Below are 16,468 nucleotides of genomic sequence, written 5' to 3'. Positions count from 1 at the left end.
ACAAGCAAACTAAGCCACTGCTCAGGGCCCTGAACATCAAGGGCCTCCCTTAAATGCTTGAGATATAATTTTTTTTTTATTATTGAGAGTAAGAATACTATTACATTTGATTTAATGGTTTCAGCATAGATAATTTAAAATGTTTAATATCAAAATTTAGGATTTAAAGGAATTAGCAAGTTCAATTTGTAAAAAGAATAATTTTTGTTTGACTGTTGTATTAACAAGTTTATTCATTCTTTGTGTTTGTTCTCTCAGCAAACAACAACCAATTATCTGTGATTGCTTTTAAACAGAGCCAAATTAACTTGGCCTCCTCTGCAAGATACCACCAAATCTGTATTGAAAAATTTTTTTGTAATTTATACTTTTTTTGAATTTGATTAAAGTGTCTTTCAGTTAGTGATCAACGACTTCTTGGTTTCCTGCAGTATAAAAATGATGTGACACAGATTCTCATTTCTCTTAATTATTCTTTAAAAGGGGGAAGACTATAGAACACATCATTAAAGTAAGGCAGTTGTACAGTACAGACCAAAAGTTTGGACACACCTTCTCATTCAAAGAGTTTTCTTTATTTTCATGACTATGAATATTGTAGCTTCACACTGAAGCATCAAAACTATGAATTAACACATGTGGAATTATATACTGAACAAAAAAGTGTGAAACAACTGAAAATATGTCTTATATTCCAGGTTCTTCAAAGTAGCCACCTTTTGATTTGATTACTGCTCCACACACTCTTGGCATTCTGTTGATGAGCTTCAAGAGGTAGTCACCTGAAATGGTTATCACTTCACAGGTGTGCCCTGTCAGGTTTAATAAGTGGGATTTCAAGCCTTATAAATGGGGTTGGGACCATCAGTTATGTTGTACAGGAGGTGGATACAGTACACAGCTGATAGTCATATTGAATAGACTGTTAGAATTTGTATTATGGCAAGAAAAAAGCAACTAAGTAAAGAAAAACGAGTCGCCATCATTACTTTAAGAAATGAAGGTCAGTCAGTCCGAACAATTGGGAAAACTTGGAAAGTGTCCCCAAGTGCAGTCGCAAAAACCATCAAGCGCTACAAAGAAACTGGCTCACATGAGGACCGCCCCAGGAAAGGAGTTCTAGCAGCAGACACATCTCTAGAACAACTGTTAAGAGGAGACTGTGTGAATCAAGCCTTCATGGTAAAATAGCTGCTAGGAAACCACTGCTGAGGACAGGCAACAAGCAGAAGAGACTTGTTTGGGATAAAGAACACAAGGAATGGACTTTAGACCAGTGGAAATCTGTGTTTTGGTCTGATGAGTCCAAGTTTGAGATCTTTGGTTCCAACCACCGTGTCTTTGTGCGGCGCAGAAGATGTGAACGGATGGACTCTACATGCCTGGTTCCCACCGTGAAGCATGGAGGAGGAGGTGTGATGGTGTGTGGGTGCTTTGCTGGTGACACTGTTGGGGATTTATTCAAAATTGAAGGCATACTGAACCAGCATGGCTACCACAGCATCTTGCAGCGGCATGCTATTCCATCCAGTTTGCGTTTAGTTGGACCATCATTTATTTTTCAACAGGACAATGACCCCAAACAGACCTCCAGGCTGTGTAAGGGCTATTTGACCAAGAAGGAGAGTGATGGGGTGCTGCGCCAGATGACCTGGCCTCCACAGTCACCGGACCTGAACCCAATCGAGATGGTTTGGGGTGAGCTGGACCGCAGAGTGAAGGCAAAAGGGCCAACAAGTGCTAAGCATCTCTGGGAACTCCTTCAAGACTGTTGGAAAACCATTTCAGGTGACTACCTCTTGAAGCTCATCAACAGAATGCCAAGAGTGTACGGAGCAGTAATCAAAGCAAAAGGTGGCTACTTTGAAGAACCTAGAATATAAGACATATTTTCAGTTGTTTCACACTTTTTGTTCAGTATATTATTCCACATGTGTTAATTCATAGTTTTGATGCCTTCAGTGTGAAGCTACAATATTCATAGTCATGAAAATAAAGAAAACTCTTTGAATAAGAAGGTGTGTCCAAACGTTTGGTCTGTACTGTATGTTGACCGCCATAAATCAGGAAATGCACTAAGAAAAGAACTCACTTGAACTTTGATTTTTTTTTCCCATTTGGTGAAGTGCTTTTTGAGGCTCCCAAATAGTCGGGCGTAATGTGAGGTGTTGCAGCGTTTCAAACTCTGTTTGTTTCGGAACATGCCAATATGGAAATGTTGGAGGTGTTTTAGAAATCTCAGAGTTTGGTATGGGTCTAAAGTTTCTAAATGACAGGGATGTTCATCTCCAGGCTTTACGTTCTGGTGCCCTGAAGGTGTCCTTGTTTTAAAACAGCAGATTCAAAAGGCTGAATTAGCTCCTCAGCATGTAGACTGGCTCTGTGGAGGCCTGCTAATAAACCATTAATTTGATTCAGGTGTGTTGAATTAAGGTAACGTCTGAAACACTGCAGGACGCTGACCCTTGAAGGCTCGCTTTGGAAGCTAGCGCTATGGGGAATACACACAGAGATCACTGTTTACAGTTAAGCTAAGCTAAGCAAGCTAATTCCTAACATAAAATAAAAAGACAGTTTAACATATCAACTTTGCAATAATTTTGCTCTTGTTTTGGTTTTGTGAGCTACCCTCTCATACACATGGTGTAAAATCACCTCTGCTCCTAATATAATTAATTAATGCCTGCTCCTGGCAGGAGAGCTAGAAAAACATTTTTTTAGGCTTTAATATTTCTTCATATAATATTTTTTATATAGAACTGTATCTGCTAAAAGTTATTGTGAGCTGGTAAAAGCTTTGAGAAAACAGGAGACTGGAAGTTCTTGACGTGAGGTTTTTATTCGGAACCTACTGAATGCAGACTGCATCTGTCTGCTCGCTGTTTTTAGTAACATCAGTTGAGATGTTTGAACTTGAGCACAGTGAGTCCTGCCAGCTAGCTTCTGTTGTTTTATTTATCATAGCTCAAAAACAGTTTGCATTTTTAGTCCAGCGCCTGTTGCTCCAGTTCTGATACTGTAACTTTGTCTTGTTCTGCCTTTATGTCCAAGGCAGAAAAAGGGGAAAAATCTGTCTTAATATGATTTCATGACACAGCTGGGTTTCTTACCTGAATTGAGTTTACTAAACACATGCACACATACACACACACACACCCTTACCCGGACCGTTTCAGTGTTGGCATGTTTGGTAAATATGCCATCTTAGCCTTCCTTAAGCCTGAGGAAAATGTGGTGTTTTATCGTTTGTATGAATAAGGGACAAGAACAAATATGCTCCTGAAGAAGAAGCCCCAAGTGTACCCCCCCTACACAGACATAATCATAACACTGTGTGGCCTCAGCGCAGGTGCGATCCCACATGGCTCTTCCCAAACAAAGACTGCCTGAGGGTCTGGTGAGACAACACCTGAACCCCTTACATACACGTTCTTGAGTAGCTTTCAGCTGGAAGTTTCTCTTCCCAGCATTTTTAAAACTACATCATAGTTGTTATTCCATTATTGTGCTGTGTTTTTTGGTAAGATGAGTGTAATACCACACAAATCTGCCCATAGGTAACAACCGTATAACTGGCAGAATGTAGTTCCGATAGTTTTGACACATCTTGGGTTCTCAGGAAGTTTGTGAGATGAGAGTATAGAAGCTAAACATTCATACAGACTCATAAGGGACTAGGGACTATAAGAGACTCTCGTCATATGGTCACAGAAATATAAAGCTATGTGTAGGTATTAGAAAGCATAAGATAACAGATGTTGTAATAGTACATAATCTGAGCTAGGGGCAACACAAAACATATCCATCATAAACCAGCAAAGACTGGCCTTTCATAAATCACAAGTGGGTAGACTTGCATCCCACAAAGCTGTTATGCTTCAAAAAACAAGGAGGGCGACAGGAAATGCAGCATTGACATCAACATTACACATAAAATCTGGGTATGACGTCTCCTCATACTATTCTTTTCAAAACATTAATAACGGACAAACTCAGCGTATCATCCTGTTGTTGGCCAAATCCTTAAGATTTTAATTATGTATGTCAACTTCATAGTCTTCCTGTTGGAAATGATTTCTGAGATTTGTTTATGCTAGCATGGAAGCTTTAGATGCATCACTGTTAAGATGTATGTCAGTTAAAACATTTAGTCTCATTGCTGTGGTGTGCTCGAAAACCTGACTGAAAAGCATTGATGACACTTTTTCTACTTTGTTTTCTCAATCTACTGGGAAAGGGCGACTGGCTCAGAGGGCAGAGTAGTTAGCTTGCAATTGGAAAGCTGTGGGTACGATTCTACCTTGCACTTGCCACACGTCGATGTCCCCCTGTGCAAGGCACATAACACTAAGTTGATTACTGTTTTCCTTACTCCTTCCTAATATTGGTGAATGCGAGGTGCTTAAGATTGGGTGACCTTTGCCCTCTTCTAAAGAGCTTAAAGTCGTCAATAAGAGAATGAAAGTGCTATAAAAATCTGCTTATTTACCATGTATTATTTTTAATAACTAAAATCTAAGTAATAACATAACATATCCTGAGGACTGTAAGCGTTCAGTTATCTCTTTATTTAAAATTGTCAGGATAAGTAGTTGGTCAGATCATCCCTCAACACAGGATTTCATTTCATTGTTTCACAGTCGACACACAGCTTTACATTAAAACAGACTCACAGCTCTCTGCATCCTCACCATCATCAGTCTCTACCCTCACCACCTGTCTTGAGGAGGTAAGAGGATGGATGAACTCCAATTTCCTCCAACCAAACACCTTCAAAACAGAAGCCATACTAGCCGGCTCCTCTAACCAGGTACAGTCAACTTCCAGAACATTTCCCTTTCTTCAGTAACCTCAGAGTAAGATTTGACTCTTACATTTGAAACACACATTAAACACCTCTGCAAGACCTCCTTCTACAGTGCAGCCCGGATTCTGATTAGACATCTGAGAATGCCACAGACTTTTGACCATTTTAAGCAAGAACTGAATACTTATCTTTTTAAAAAAGTGTGTTTAAATGTTCCTTTAATTTTGCTGCTTTTGGTGCTTGTTTTATTTCTTTTTACTCACTCCTTCCTCCTGTAGCAATTCGAGCTTTTAAAATATAAAGTGCATTATAAATGTAATAAATTATTTGTATTAAAATGTCTCAATACAAAACGAGCAGCCAAAATTCCTTCAGTTGTTGCTGACTCTATTTTCATTAGCAGACATGTTTTAACCAAGGTACTCACTGAGTAGATCAGATCCTTAATTAAGGGTTTCTCTTATAATTATTATTATTATATTATTAGATATTATTTGTTTTAAGTGATTTCACAGTACAGTGCAGGTCAAATGTTTACATCCACTCATTTCGGACATGCCTATGTTATCAATATTGGCTTTTAATTATTCATTTCAATTGTTGTATTTCCAGAGTAAAAATATGAAATGGCTGAAATTTGGTGCACAACTTTTTTTTCTACAACTCACAAAAGGTTAAAATTATACTTCAGGTTTAAATTTGCAAAAAACTAATGTTTGCATGAATGTCCTCAGGACTTGGTGTGTTTCAAAACCTTTAGCTTACTTCATGTTGTCAGACTGGTTCTATTTACCTGATACCTTGATGCTATGGGTCAAGAACTACAAATAATTTCAAACTTCCACACAATTGTTTTGTTGTGTCAGATATTTAATGTTTTTATATAACGGTTTTAACCTAATAAAATAGAAAAACGTCCATCCTTCTTATTAAAAGATAATTTAGTGTTGTAATGTCAGATATTTTCCCTCTGCTCAGATTGTCACAGCTTCAACATGGTGACAAAAGCTCCCAAGGTCTTTATTTCATCATCACACTTTTCTGCAGAGCCTAAATTCCTCTGCTGGGAGCACATGCACGCGCACGTTCATCCACGGCTCAGGCACTCGGCTCAGCTATTTATGATCATATGCCATGTTTCCGTTCTCTCCCGCCCCCATGACGCTCCTCCCTCCGTGCTTAACCTCACCTCCCTCTCTTTCACCTCCAATCTCACTCGCGCCTTGTAATCTTAAATAGGTTTCACATGGAGTTGTGGTCAGGCCTTGTTTCTCTTGGCCGAGCCATGTCACTGCTGACACTTCCTCTCAGCCTTTTTGGAGGATGAAATGCTTTATTTCTGGTTGAGGCTTCGGGCTCTATGCCACCCCCCCCTGACCCTGTCCCCCAAACATTGTTTGATTTACGTAATATTTAATTTCCTCTGAAAATTGAATGCAACAGATCTCTGTATGTATTCATTTTAGTCGAAGGCTTGACAGTGGTAATATGTCACTCTAATGGGTTATTGTAGGAGAATTCATGTGAAGCGTGCTGTCTTGAACATGCAATGGATTAAAGTAGTAAAAATAATTATATTCATAATTTCTAGTACCTTATCAAAGTCCATCAATATTAAAAGGACTTATTAAGGGGTGTTTTTTGTTAGGTTGTTTCTAACTCGGGAGTTAATTTTAAAACTGTGTTTTAGCTACAACTTCTGAGGGTTGAATGACTGTTTGAATTTCTTGCTAAGCACACATGTATGTGTTTACACAACACTTCCCAGGAATTCATGTCTTTGCAAGCAGACTGACATTTGTATGCACCGTGTGCTGTAGGGGGGTATGTGTTTGTGTCCATGCATGCATGCATGTGTGGTTACGTAAGGTTTTTCTTAGATGTATGTAATTTGGATTAATAAACCAAATGCAAATGATTGCATCAGTGTTGGCAAACATGTACTCCTTCATATGTTAGCCAGGGCGTGTGCACTGTAGGATATGTGTGCAGGATTTGTGGAGTGATGGAGGACAGGGAGAGGCTTTTGGTGGGAGGCAGCGCAGAGGCAGAGTTGTCAGAGCTTGCTCCTATAAATGTGGCCGTTTGTGTGCGCGAGAAATGGGCTGCGGGTGGGGTGGGGGGGAGTGTATGTGGCCCGCCGTAGACACAAGGGTGGATTGATAGTAAACACACACTCCAGGTCTAGTGGATCTGCAACCGGCAGCCTGGCTAACAAGCCTTTCATTAAGGCCGTCTGATACACTCACTGAGCACCTTTGTTGAAGTAGGAAGCGAAAAGTACTCCAGACAGATTGGACCTGAGAACGTTGGCATGCACCATCACCAGTCACAAGCTTTTTCCCCTCTCCTTCCACCTTCAGAAGGATTTATTTTTGTCATGCTGGACAGGTTGTCCTATGCCTGGGGCTACTTCTTAGCTGCTGCAGGTAAAATATTGCAGGGAAGTATACATATTTGCAGTTCACATGCATTATGTATGTAAACAGCAATTTTTGAGAGCAGCAACATGCTTTTTAGACTTCAAACATGGCAAAAGAAAGTACACCCTGCTTCATTTGTAGGGTCCTACATAGCAGGACATTGTAAAAAATGACCAATTCTTTAGCAGGTTCTAAAATAAAAAAATAAAAAACTAAGTGCACCCCTGCTGCTTCCAAAGTATGTAGGTCTCCTGATCAAATTCACTAGATTTATCAGTGTGACCAGCTCTGGAGTCTTATCTATTCACAGAGAGAAACGTTGATCACAAATAAACATTTTAAACAGCTGTCTAACTTTCCAGGAGTAAACATCCTATTGAATTCACCTGAAAAGTTTGCAGTGTTTACAGAATCTGTACAATTCCAAGAAGCTCGTGTTTACTTGTTGTTTACTTAGTTGTGTTACAATGAACCACGAGGTTTCTGGAACAGTAACTTTTGATGCATGGCAGCATATTTCTGGGAAAATATCCTGCTCACTGTTAAGCACCGTAGTAAAGCAGTGATGATTTGGGCTTGTTAGGCAGCCACAGGTACTGAGTACCTTCCTGTTTTGAATCGACCACAAATTCCTCTGCTGCCAATCTGTAACATAATGGTTGAAAAAGAGAAGAATCAAGAGCTTGCAATGTTCCAGTCAAAGCCCAGACCTCAGCCTGATTGAGATGCTGTGGTAGGTTCTAAATATGCACAGAAACAAATTTCTACAAACCATATAACCATGTTCGAGACCAAAAACATCATACAGTTGATTCATGGGGTGTACTTTGTTTTTCAAACCCAGCTTTTCCACTTTGTGTTTGTTTAAAAGATAATGTGGAATCATTTGTGTGGTGGAGGATTTTTGATAAATTTAGCAACTGGTATTCGAGAACAGAAAGAGGGTGTACTTTCTTTTTACTGTGACTGTAGATATGTACAGTGTGTTTGTATCATCCTTCCGTGTACATTCTGCTATTGAGAAGTAGATTTATTGTGCATAAACACATACAGTACAGACCAAAGGTTTGGACCCTAAGTTGAGCAAAGTTACATTTTAAAACATATAGTTTTGAAAACATGACGAGATTGTAAAACCTTTACAAACTTATAGTTGTATTGATCTTCATGTAATTGGATGTATTTCATATTTTTCCTAACATTTAATTTTAAACACATTATTGCCTGAAGCAGGCATTAATCCATGTAACGCAAACAGAATAACACAGTACAGAACCTGATTAAGGGAAGGAGTTTCTTCCAATATTGGTTCCACTTAATGGAGCAGAAAGTTCAGCAATTTGACCAGAAAATTTTAGAGCAGAACATTTGTTTTTGAAAATGATATTGGGTGCTGCTTCCTCAGATATTCCTTTTTTAATATTATTGAATCTGTGGTGATTCCTGAAATAATAAACGCAAAACTGGCTAATATGATATTTATATTTGATGAAAGAGTAAAGAGTAACAGTTTGCTTCTGTCTGAAAAACCTAACACCTCATAGCTGTTTAGTTTGAGTTTTAAAATATAAAATTCATAAAACAGCCTAATATGTTTTTTTGGAAACATTTTGTTTTATTGTCTAATTTATGGCTTCTACTTTGGCCTGAAAACAGGATTTTGGACACTGAAGTCATTTTAATGGAGCTATGAAATGAAACTGGACTGACTTTCGCTCAGGGCTGCAGACTGTTGCTGGTCCACCCAATAGGGAGCCACAACCCAGAACCCTGAATACAACAGCAGCCTTTATGCTCTTCTAGTCACTGGACTACAGTCCTCTCCCAAGTCACAGCTACACCCTACACCCATGCTGCTTCACTGCACACTGCTGCAAAGAAGATAGTGCAGGCATAAAGTGATATATGGCAGCATGTTCAGCTCTGCATGGCAAGTCGAGTTGTTGTAAGTTAAGACAACTGAACTCTCAACCGGAGAGGATAAAACAAAACATTCATCAAGAAATGAACATAGCAGAAAATAAAGAAGAACGTTTGAATGTGGATGTAACAAACATATTTTTAACAGAATGCAAAGAGATACATTTTAGTGATGAAGAAAAGTTAGACCAGTAATTACCAAAAACTAAGATATCCTGAATATTGGAGATGTTCTACCTGAAAAGGGTAAGGTCAACAGGTGTACAAACTGTATGTAAGACAAGTTAAGATTCACAGTTTCACTGTAAAAAAAATACACACACTTTACCAGTGCAACAAGTACAGTACAGACCAAACGTTTGGACACACCTTCTCATTCAAAGAGTTTTCTTTATTTTCATGACTATGAATATTGTAGCTTCACACTGAAGGCATCAAAACTATAAATTAACACATGTGGAATTATATACTGAACAAAAAAGTGTGAAACAACTGAAAATATGTCTTATATTCTAGGTTCTTCAAAGTAGCCACCTTTTGCTTTGATTACTGCTCCACACACTCTTGGCATTCTGTTGATGAGCTTCAAGAGGTAGTCACCTGAAATGGTTTTCCAACAGTTTTGAAGGAGTTCCCAGAGATGCTTAGCACTTGTTGGCCCTTTTGCCTTCACTCTGCGGTCCAGCTCACCCCAAACCATCTCGATTGGGTTCTGGTCCGGTGACTGTGGAGGCCAGGTCATCTGGCGCAGCACCCCATCACTCTTCTTCTTGGTCAAATAGCCCTTACACAGCCTGGAGGTGTGTTTGGGGTCATTGTCCTGTTGAAAAATAAATGATGGTCCAACTAAAAGCAAACCGGATGGAATAGAATGCTACTGCAAGATGCTGTGGTAGCCATGCTGGTCCAGTATGCCTTCAGGATAATCCATCCATCCATCCATCCATCCATCCATCCATCCATCCTTCCTTCCTTCCTTCCTTCCTGTGTGTGTACCTTCTATGTTGAAATATCTCGAATTAACATTTTTAAATAAGTAAATATTTCAAATAATTTTATACTTTTGTTTCATATTATAAAGTAATCTGTTGGGAATTTGGAAATTGCAATCTGAAAAAGTCTGAAAATTTTACATGATTGTGTAAAAATCCTGTTAATACTTGCAGTCCACATCAGACTAGTCAAGACAAATGTATGTGTTATAATCTGTAAATAGCAACATTAAAACCATATTTTTTGTGAAACTGTTATGGGTATTTCTGTTTTGAGTAAATTGGTAGAAAGAAAGAGGCACTGGGGTAGAATGTGTTAACTCAGTTTTTGCTGTCTCATTAGAACTTTGTCTTGGCCTTTAACTTTTATCATCATCATGAGTCAGCAGGTTTTACCTTCAAACTGAGAGGCTCTTGATGACTTTTTTTTGGGTTTGCTTTGCTTTATGACTGGCTGTGTGCCACCGGCAGGAGCTCTGAGCTCGCCCACATCACCAGAGAGCCGCCAACGCAATGCACCGGCCCAGCCCTCCCCATATATTTAAGTGATTGCTGACACAATTTATGACAGGATTGAAAAATAAAGTCTGCATTGCAATAACATTAAAATAGAGTTCTGCAATTTATTTGGCCTGCCAAAAGTCAGCAATCTTTGCCACCGACCACACGCAAACACACACACACACCTCATCTCTGTGCATTTGCAGTTTTCCCCCTTCCTCCAGTTTTCCGTTGCAGAAGCATGGGGCATCTATAGGGGTATCAAGGTAGTACTGGGCCTTTGGCTGAGTTCAGGAATGCCTTCAAATCTACAAACAACCCAGCTCTTATGCTCATCCTGTTTGCCTTTGTGGCTTCATGTTTTTTAAGCTCTGTATGGGCAAACACTCTGCAGGAAACACTGAGTTGTTGATCGCCCTCACAGAACAGCTCATGAACCCAGGCAGGATGAATGTGAGGGCTTATGAGTGTTTTTTCATACATCGTTTGAGTATTTCAGATTATTTTTTAATAATCCTACCTAAAGGGTGTGGCTAAAAACAGACTAATAATATTTTACAGTTGCGCACTTGCGCCTCCTCAGCTTCAGCATAAATAAGAAATCGCAATTTGATTGTGCTGCAGTGTTTGTCTGTTCCTGTTTGTGGATGTTGCCTGGAAACTTTGCGAACTCACATTGTTCAACATGTGGCATCTCTCTCAGTCCCCATTCTGCATTTATAAACAGGCGGTGGGGATGCATAGCCTCATTGTTTTGCATCATTATTACTGACAGGCCTAAATGACTTGAATGATGGGAAGCTCTTATACAAAATTAACCCGGCCGTGCGTGTTTACCCTGCCTGAATCGTGCAGCTCATTGGCTTGAAGCAGAAGAAAGGGGGAAATAGGCCTCTCACATCCTGACATCTGCAAAGCACCTGTCCCGAGACGTGCTGCGAGCATTCTTGAGCGCATTCAGACCTCCATCTCCTCCTGCCCCGAGTTTGGAAGAACGCCTCGATCATCATATGCTTTAACAATTGACAGCCTCTGCCATGTTTTTTCCTGTCTCCAACATGTTCATACTCTTGGTCTGTTTGGGATGCTGGCGTTGCTGATGCTTATACTCAGGGATCATTTTGTGGTAAAATAACTTTGTTCTGTCAACAACAGGCTTTGTTCTGTGTAAACTGAAAAGAAAATATAGAAATTTGCACTTAGATTTATTTAACTTCACATTTCTGCATTAAGAGACTTTTACACCCAGCTCACTGTTGCATATCTGCCTAACATTTAGGATACCAAGCTGCAACGAGATGTTACAACATTGCCTCTTTATGTATTATATTGAAATTTTATGTCGTAAACTGGCCTAAAGTTGTGCATAATTGTAAAGCTGAATAAAAAATATTATTTTCATGTTTATTTACTTATCAAAAAATCGGAAAGGTGCGCTATACATGTGTACTCAGCCCCCCTGAGTTGATACTTAATAAAAACACCTTTCACTAAATGTATTGCTGCGAGTCTTGCTGTTTTTGCACATCTACACACTGATATTTTTGTCCATGATTCTTCAGAAAAAGCTCATGTTCAGTCAGTTTGGATGGAACATCAATGTTTAACTTTTTTCCACAGATTATCAGTTAGATTTATGTTGAGTCTAGTCTAACTCATGAGTGTGCTTTGAACCAGGGGTGCCCAAAGAGGGGCCTGGGGCCCATTTGTGCGTCCCCTGAATGCAATTTAACAATAGTACAACCCTGACCGGCGCGGGCAGTTTATAAGTTGCTGCAAGTGTTTTTGAAGAAACAGTAAGAAATATTCTATTCATGATGCTGACCGTAGTCTATAACAACTGACCCTAAACTTTCTGAAATTATTTGCCTTTCTTTTAATAATGCAAAATTATAATACTCTTTTTATATTTTCGTGTCTAACATGAATTATAGATCTGTTTTCTAAAATAATTAGACAATCCTTAGGTAGCATGTTAAAGTGGGAAAAATTGCAATGGAATAAGTTTCGGCATTCTAAAGCCTGCAAATACTTTCTGCATTACAATAATAGCCTGCTTAGCAAATTTTGACACCGCTGATCCAAACCCTCAACTCTTACCGGCTTCCCTGTCCCTGCTCATGATACTGCCACCACCACGTTTCACTGTGGGGATGGTGTAGTTAGACTGATGTGCAGTTAGCTTACCTCCACATAGTGTTTTGCATAGAGGCTAAAAGATTCACTTGTGTTCTCATCTGATCAGAGCACCTTCTTCCACGTGTTTGCTGTATCCCCTAAATAGCTTGTGGCAAACTGCAAATGGGAATGCTTCTGGCTTTCTTTCAACAAAGACTTTCTTCTTGCCACTCTTCCATAAAGGTCAGATTTGCAGAGTGCATAACTAGTAGTAGGAGTAGTCCTGACATCAGATTGCCATACCTGAGCTGTGGATCTCAGCAGCTCCTCCAGAAGTATTACGAACCTCTTGGCTGCATCTTTGATTAATGTTCTCCTTGCTGGGTCTGTCAGTTTAGGTGGACTGTCGTGTCTTGTTAGGTGTCCTGATGTGACATACTTTTTCTATTTTCAGATGATTGATTGAACAGAGCTCTGTTGTTTTAAAACCTAGCCCTACTTTAAACTTAGGCAGACAAGGACGTGTCTGGTGTGTTCTCTGGTCTTCTTGATGCTGTTTGTTCACTGATGTTCTTTAACCTCTGAGGCCTTCACAGAACAGCTGCATTTATACTGCGATTACATCACACACAAGTGGACTCTATTTACCAATTATGTGTCCTCGGAAGGTTATTGTATTTTGTACAAATCTGGGTTGTATGAAGATGACAAAAACATTTGTTTCATTCTTTATTAGCATGCAAATGAAACCCTTTTTACATCCCATCTTTACATCTGATGATCTACAACCATCCGCACAAAAAGAATAAATATAATGAACATTGTTTATGTTGATTTGAATTAAATAAAGGACTAAAATGAAATCATTTTCTAAAAAAATTGTAAGAGCAAATGTAACTGGCATTGCACAGGTTTTTATTTGGTCCTCGTCTCTTTGTAGCTTCATGCCTTGTTCTGTCTGCTCAGCAGCGTGTCGTTGAAGTCGATTGGACTGTAGCTGCTCACATGACACGGTGAAGTTGTGCGCTCAGCCTGACAGCTGAATGTCTGTGTCTGTTTCCTGTCCCAGATAACAGCAGTATGCAGAGAGGCCGCCCTCCTGGCCCTGCAGGAGGACATCAAAGCCGAGCACATCGAGGCCAGACACTTTGAAAGTGCACTGAACACAGTGAAGCCCCGAATCCCCGACTCGCTCATCCAGTCATACACCAGCTATCAGCAGCAACACAGTGGCCTCTGCTCCTTCTGACGACACCACTCTGGGCTCATTAATACTGTAGTAGCACAGATTTTACAAGGCATATTACATATTGAATTTTGATCCAAATGTATATACAAAATTGTTATTATTTGTGCTTCAAAATAAAACTTTGGACATTTTGTGACTATCATGGAGGCTGAAATCTGTTTTTGAGAAATGTACCCCACATTTTTGTGTTATTCTGTAGCTGAAAATATTATGCGTCAGTGACATGTTTGATAAGGAAAATATATCCATAATTCAACTCTGTATGCTACATTACAGTGCCTTGTAAAAGTGTTTTTTTTGGGATTTTGTCTAGTAGACAATGTAGTTCATAACAGTTGAGTTATGGGGAAAATTATGCATTGTTTTCGATAATTTTCAAATAATAATTTAAAAGGTGTAGTATGCCTTTGTATTCTCCTTTACTTTTATATCTCTAAATAAAATCCACAGCAACTAACTGCAATCAGCCTGAAAACACCATCCCACAGTGAAACATGATGATGGCAGCATCATGCTTTTCTTCGGCAGGGACAGGATCAGGGTTGAGTTGAGGGGAAGTTGGATGGATACAGGATAATCCTGGAAGAAAACCCGTCAGGAGGCTGCAAGCGCTTACAGACTGGGGCTAGAGGTTCATCTAAACATACTAAACATACAACCAAAACTGCAATGGTTTAGATCAAAGGATAAATATGTGTTTGAATGGCCCAGTCAAAGTCCAGACCTAAATACAAGGCTTGAAAACTGATGTTCACAGATGCTCTTCGTTCACTCTGAGTTTGAGCTGTTTGCAAAGAAGAATTTACAAACTTTCAGTCTCTAGATGTGCAAAGCTGCTGGAGACACACACCACCATAAGTAAGTAAACTTTATATGACTTTTCACAGATAGGTGCTTCACATGGATTATTACAAGTAAATTAAATAAACTATAAAAATGATTAAAGGTATCTGTTATTGGTGCAAAAGACTGCTTTCCAAAGTTTTGTCATCGGGGACCAGAACACAAATGCATGCCACTCCTTTTATTTGTCAAATATATTTTTGTATCGCTTTCTTTCCACCCCCTAATGCACCACTTTGCATTAGTTTGTCACATAAAATCCAAATAAAATACACTGAAGTTTGTTATTAACATGGAAAAATGTGAGAAGGATTAACGGGTAAAAATATCTTTCCAAGGCACATTTTTTTCCCCCGGTCCATTTAAGAAAATATTTAGTTTACTTTCTAAATGTATTAAATTTATTTCAGACACATTTTCCACCAGATGCTTGTATCAAAAAACTTTTATTCGGATATTATGAACCGAGTGTCTTTTTGTGTGGTTTTAAAAACCTACATAAATCGCTAAAAAGCAGTAAACCATTAAATTTAAAGTAAAACCATTGTAACTATGGCGCCATACCGAGATCATGGTCAGACTATTACTGTGTATTTAATTAAACAACTTCTCTGCTTCCTAAACTTTGCTTTGTGGAGCTGCAGCTCAGAATCCACGGGGAGGAAAACGGTCACGGCTGGTATATTCATCTCATCCATACATGGAAAATAGGCTAATTGCTGTAATCGTGAGATTTCCGTCCGCACTTCCGACCACTACGAGTGGGGATCCAGGCGACCATCTGTCGCGGGATTTGCTTTATCACCAAGAGGCAGGATTTTTACATCCACTCATTACTGCGCCACAAACTCGCTTCACTCAGCCTAAAGCCTATAGCTCTTTTTATGTATTCTTTTTTCCAAGCATTTGCTGACCTTAAATGACGCCCTTAGTCATTCAGCTACAGATTTTTCCATTTGAATGGGATAAATTGACTTTGTATTGAACTTCCTTTTCTCATGGATCCGGATGTAGCGCATCCGCGACACCAATCAAACCAGACAGTCAGGAACAGAGGAGAGCGGCGAGGGAGTGGGTGGCAGAAGAGAGGCGCAGAGGGGGGCAAAGTCTTTCCCCTGGCTGCAGGGCTGCCTTTTATTCTTAAGGTGGCCCCAAGCTAACACGTTTCCACCCCATGCAAAAAAATAAAAATAAAATAATATATATATATATATATATAGAATGAGCGCAAGCATTAAGCTCCAGCATGATGCGTAAAACTTACCCCCACGCATTTCATTTCCGCTGATGACGCGAATGAATGCGCAATGGGAACATTACGGGGAGGACAGAAGACCTGTTGATGTGTTCTTCATAAATCTGCCTGGATAGTCACACAGATGAAGTCTGACGTGTTTAAAGTTGATATCCAGTAGTGGATTGTCTTTCACTAATAATGACAATAAAACTACAGCTGGAGGATGGAGTGTGGACTTCCATTGCAGGACGCTACAGGACACAACGTTTTTCAAAAGTATGCAGAAAATTATTTGGGTTGATGACATCACAAGAGGCAATGGGCTCTTAAAAAAGAGAGGTAGTGCCTGCCGATACACCAAAATGAGCAATATATGCA

At 39.4% G+C, this 16,468-nt stretch overlaps 1 protein-coding gene across 3 annotated transcripts in view; it reads left to right on the top strand.

Annotated features, from left to right (window-relative positions):
• spata5 (spermatogenesis associated 5) overlaps positions 1-14,152 on the top strand; it is a 180,137-nt gene extending 165,985 nt beyond the window's left edge. For all 3 annotated transcript variants that reach the window (XM_047352892.1, XM_047352891.1, XM_047352890.1), the window contains one exon: positions 13,831-14,152. In XM_047352892.1, the coding sequence (XP_047208848.1) occupies positions 13,831-14,010 (180 nt within the window). In that variant the 3' untranslated portion in view covers positions 14,011-14,152. The remainder of the gene's footprint in view (positions 1-13,830) is intronic.
• Positions 14,153-16,468: the final 2,316 nt, after the last annotated feature.

The sequence above is a fragment of the Girardinichthys multiradiatus genome, chromosome 23 (genome assembly GCF_021462225.1).
Source record: "Girardinichthys multiradiatus isolate DD_20200921_A chromosome 23, DD_fGirMul_XY1, whole genome shotgun sequence".
In the NCBI taxonomy this organism is placed as follows: Eukaryota; Metazoa; Chordata; class Actinopteri; order Cyprinodontiformes; family Goodeidae; genus Girardinichthys; species Girardinichthys multiradiatus.
The sequence above is the reverse complement of the archived record's forward strand: the minus strand, read 5'-3'. Positions and strand labels throughout refer to the sequence as shown.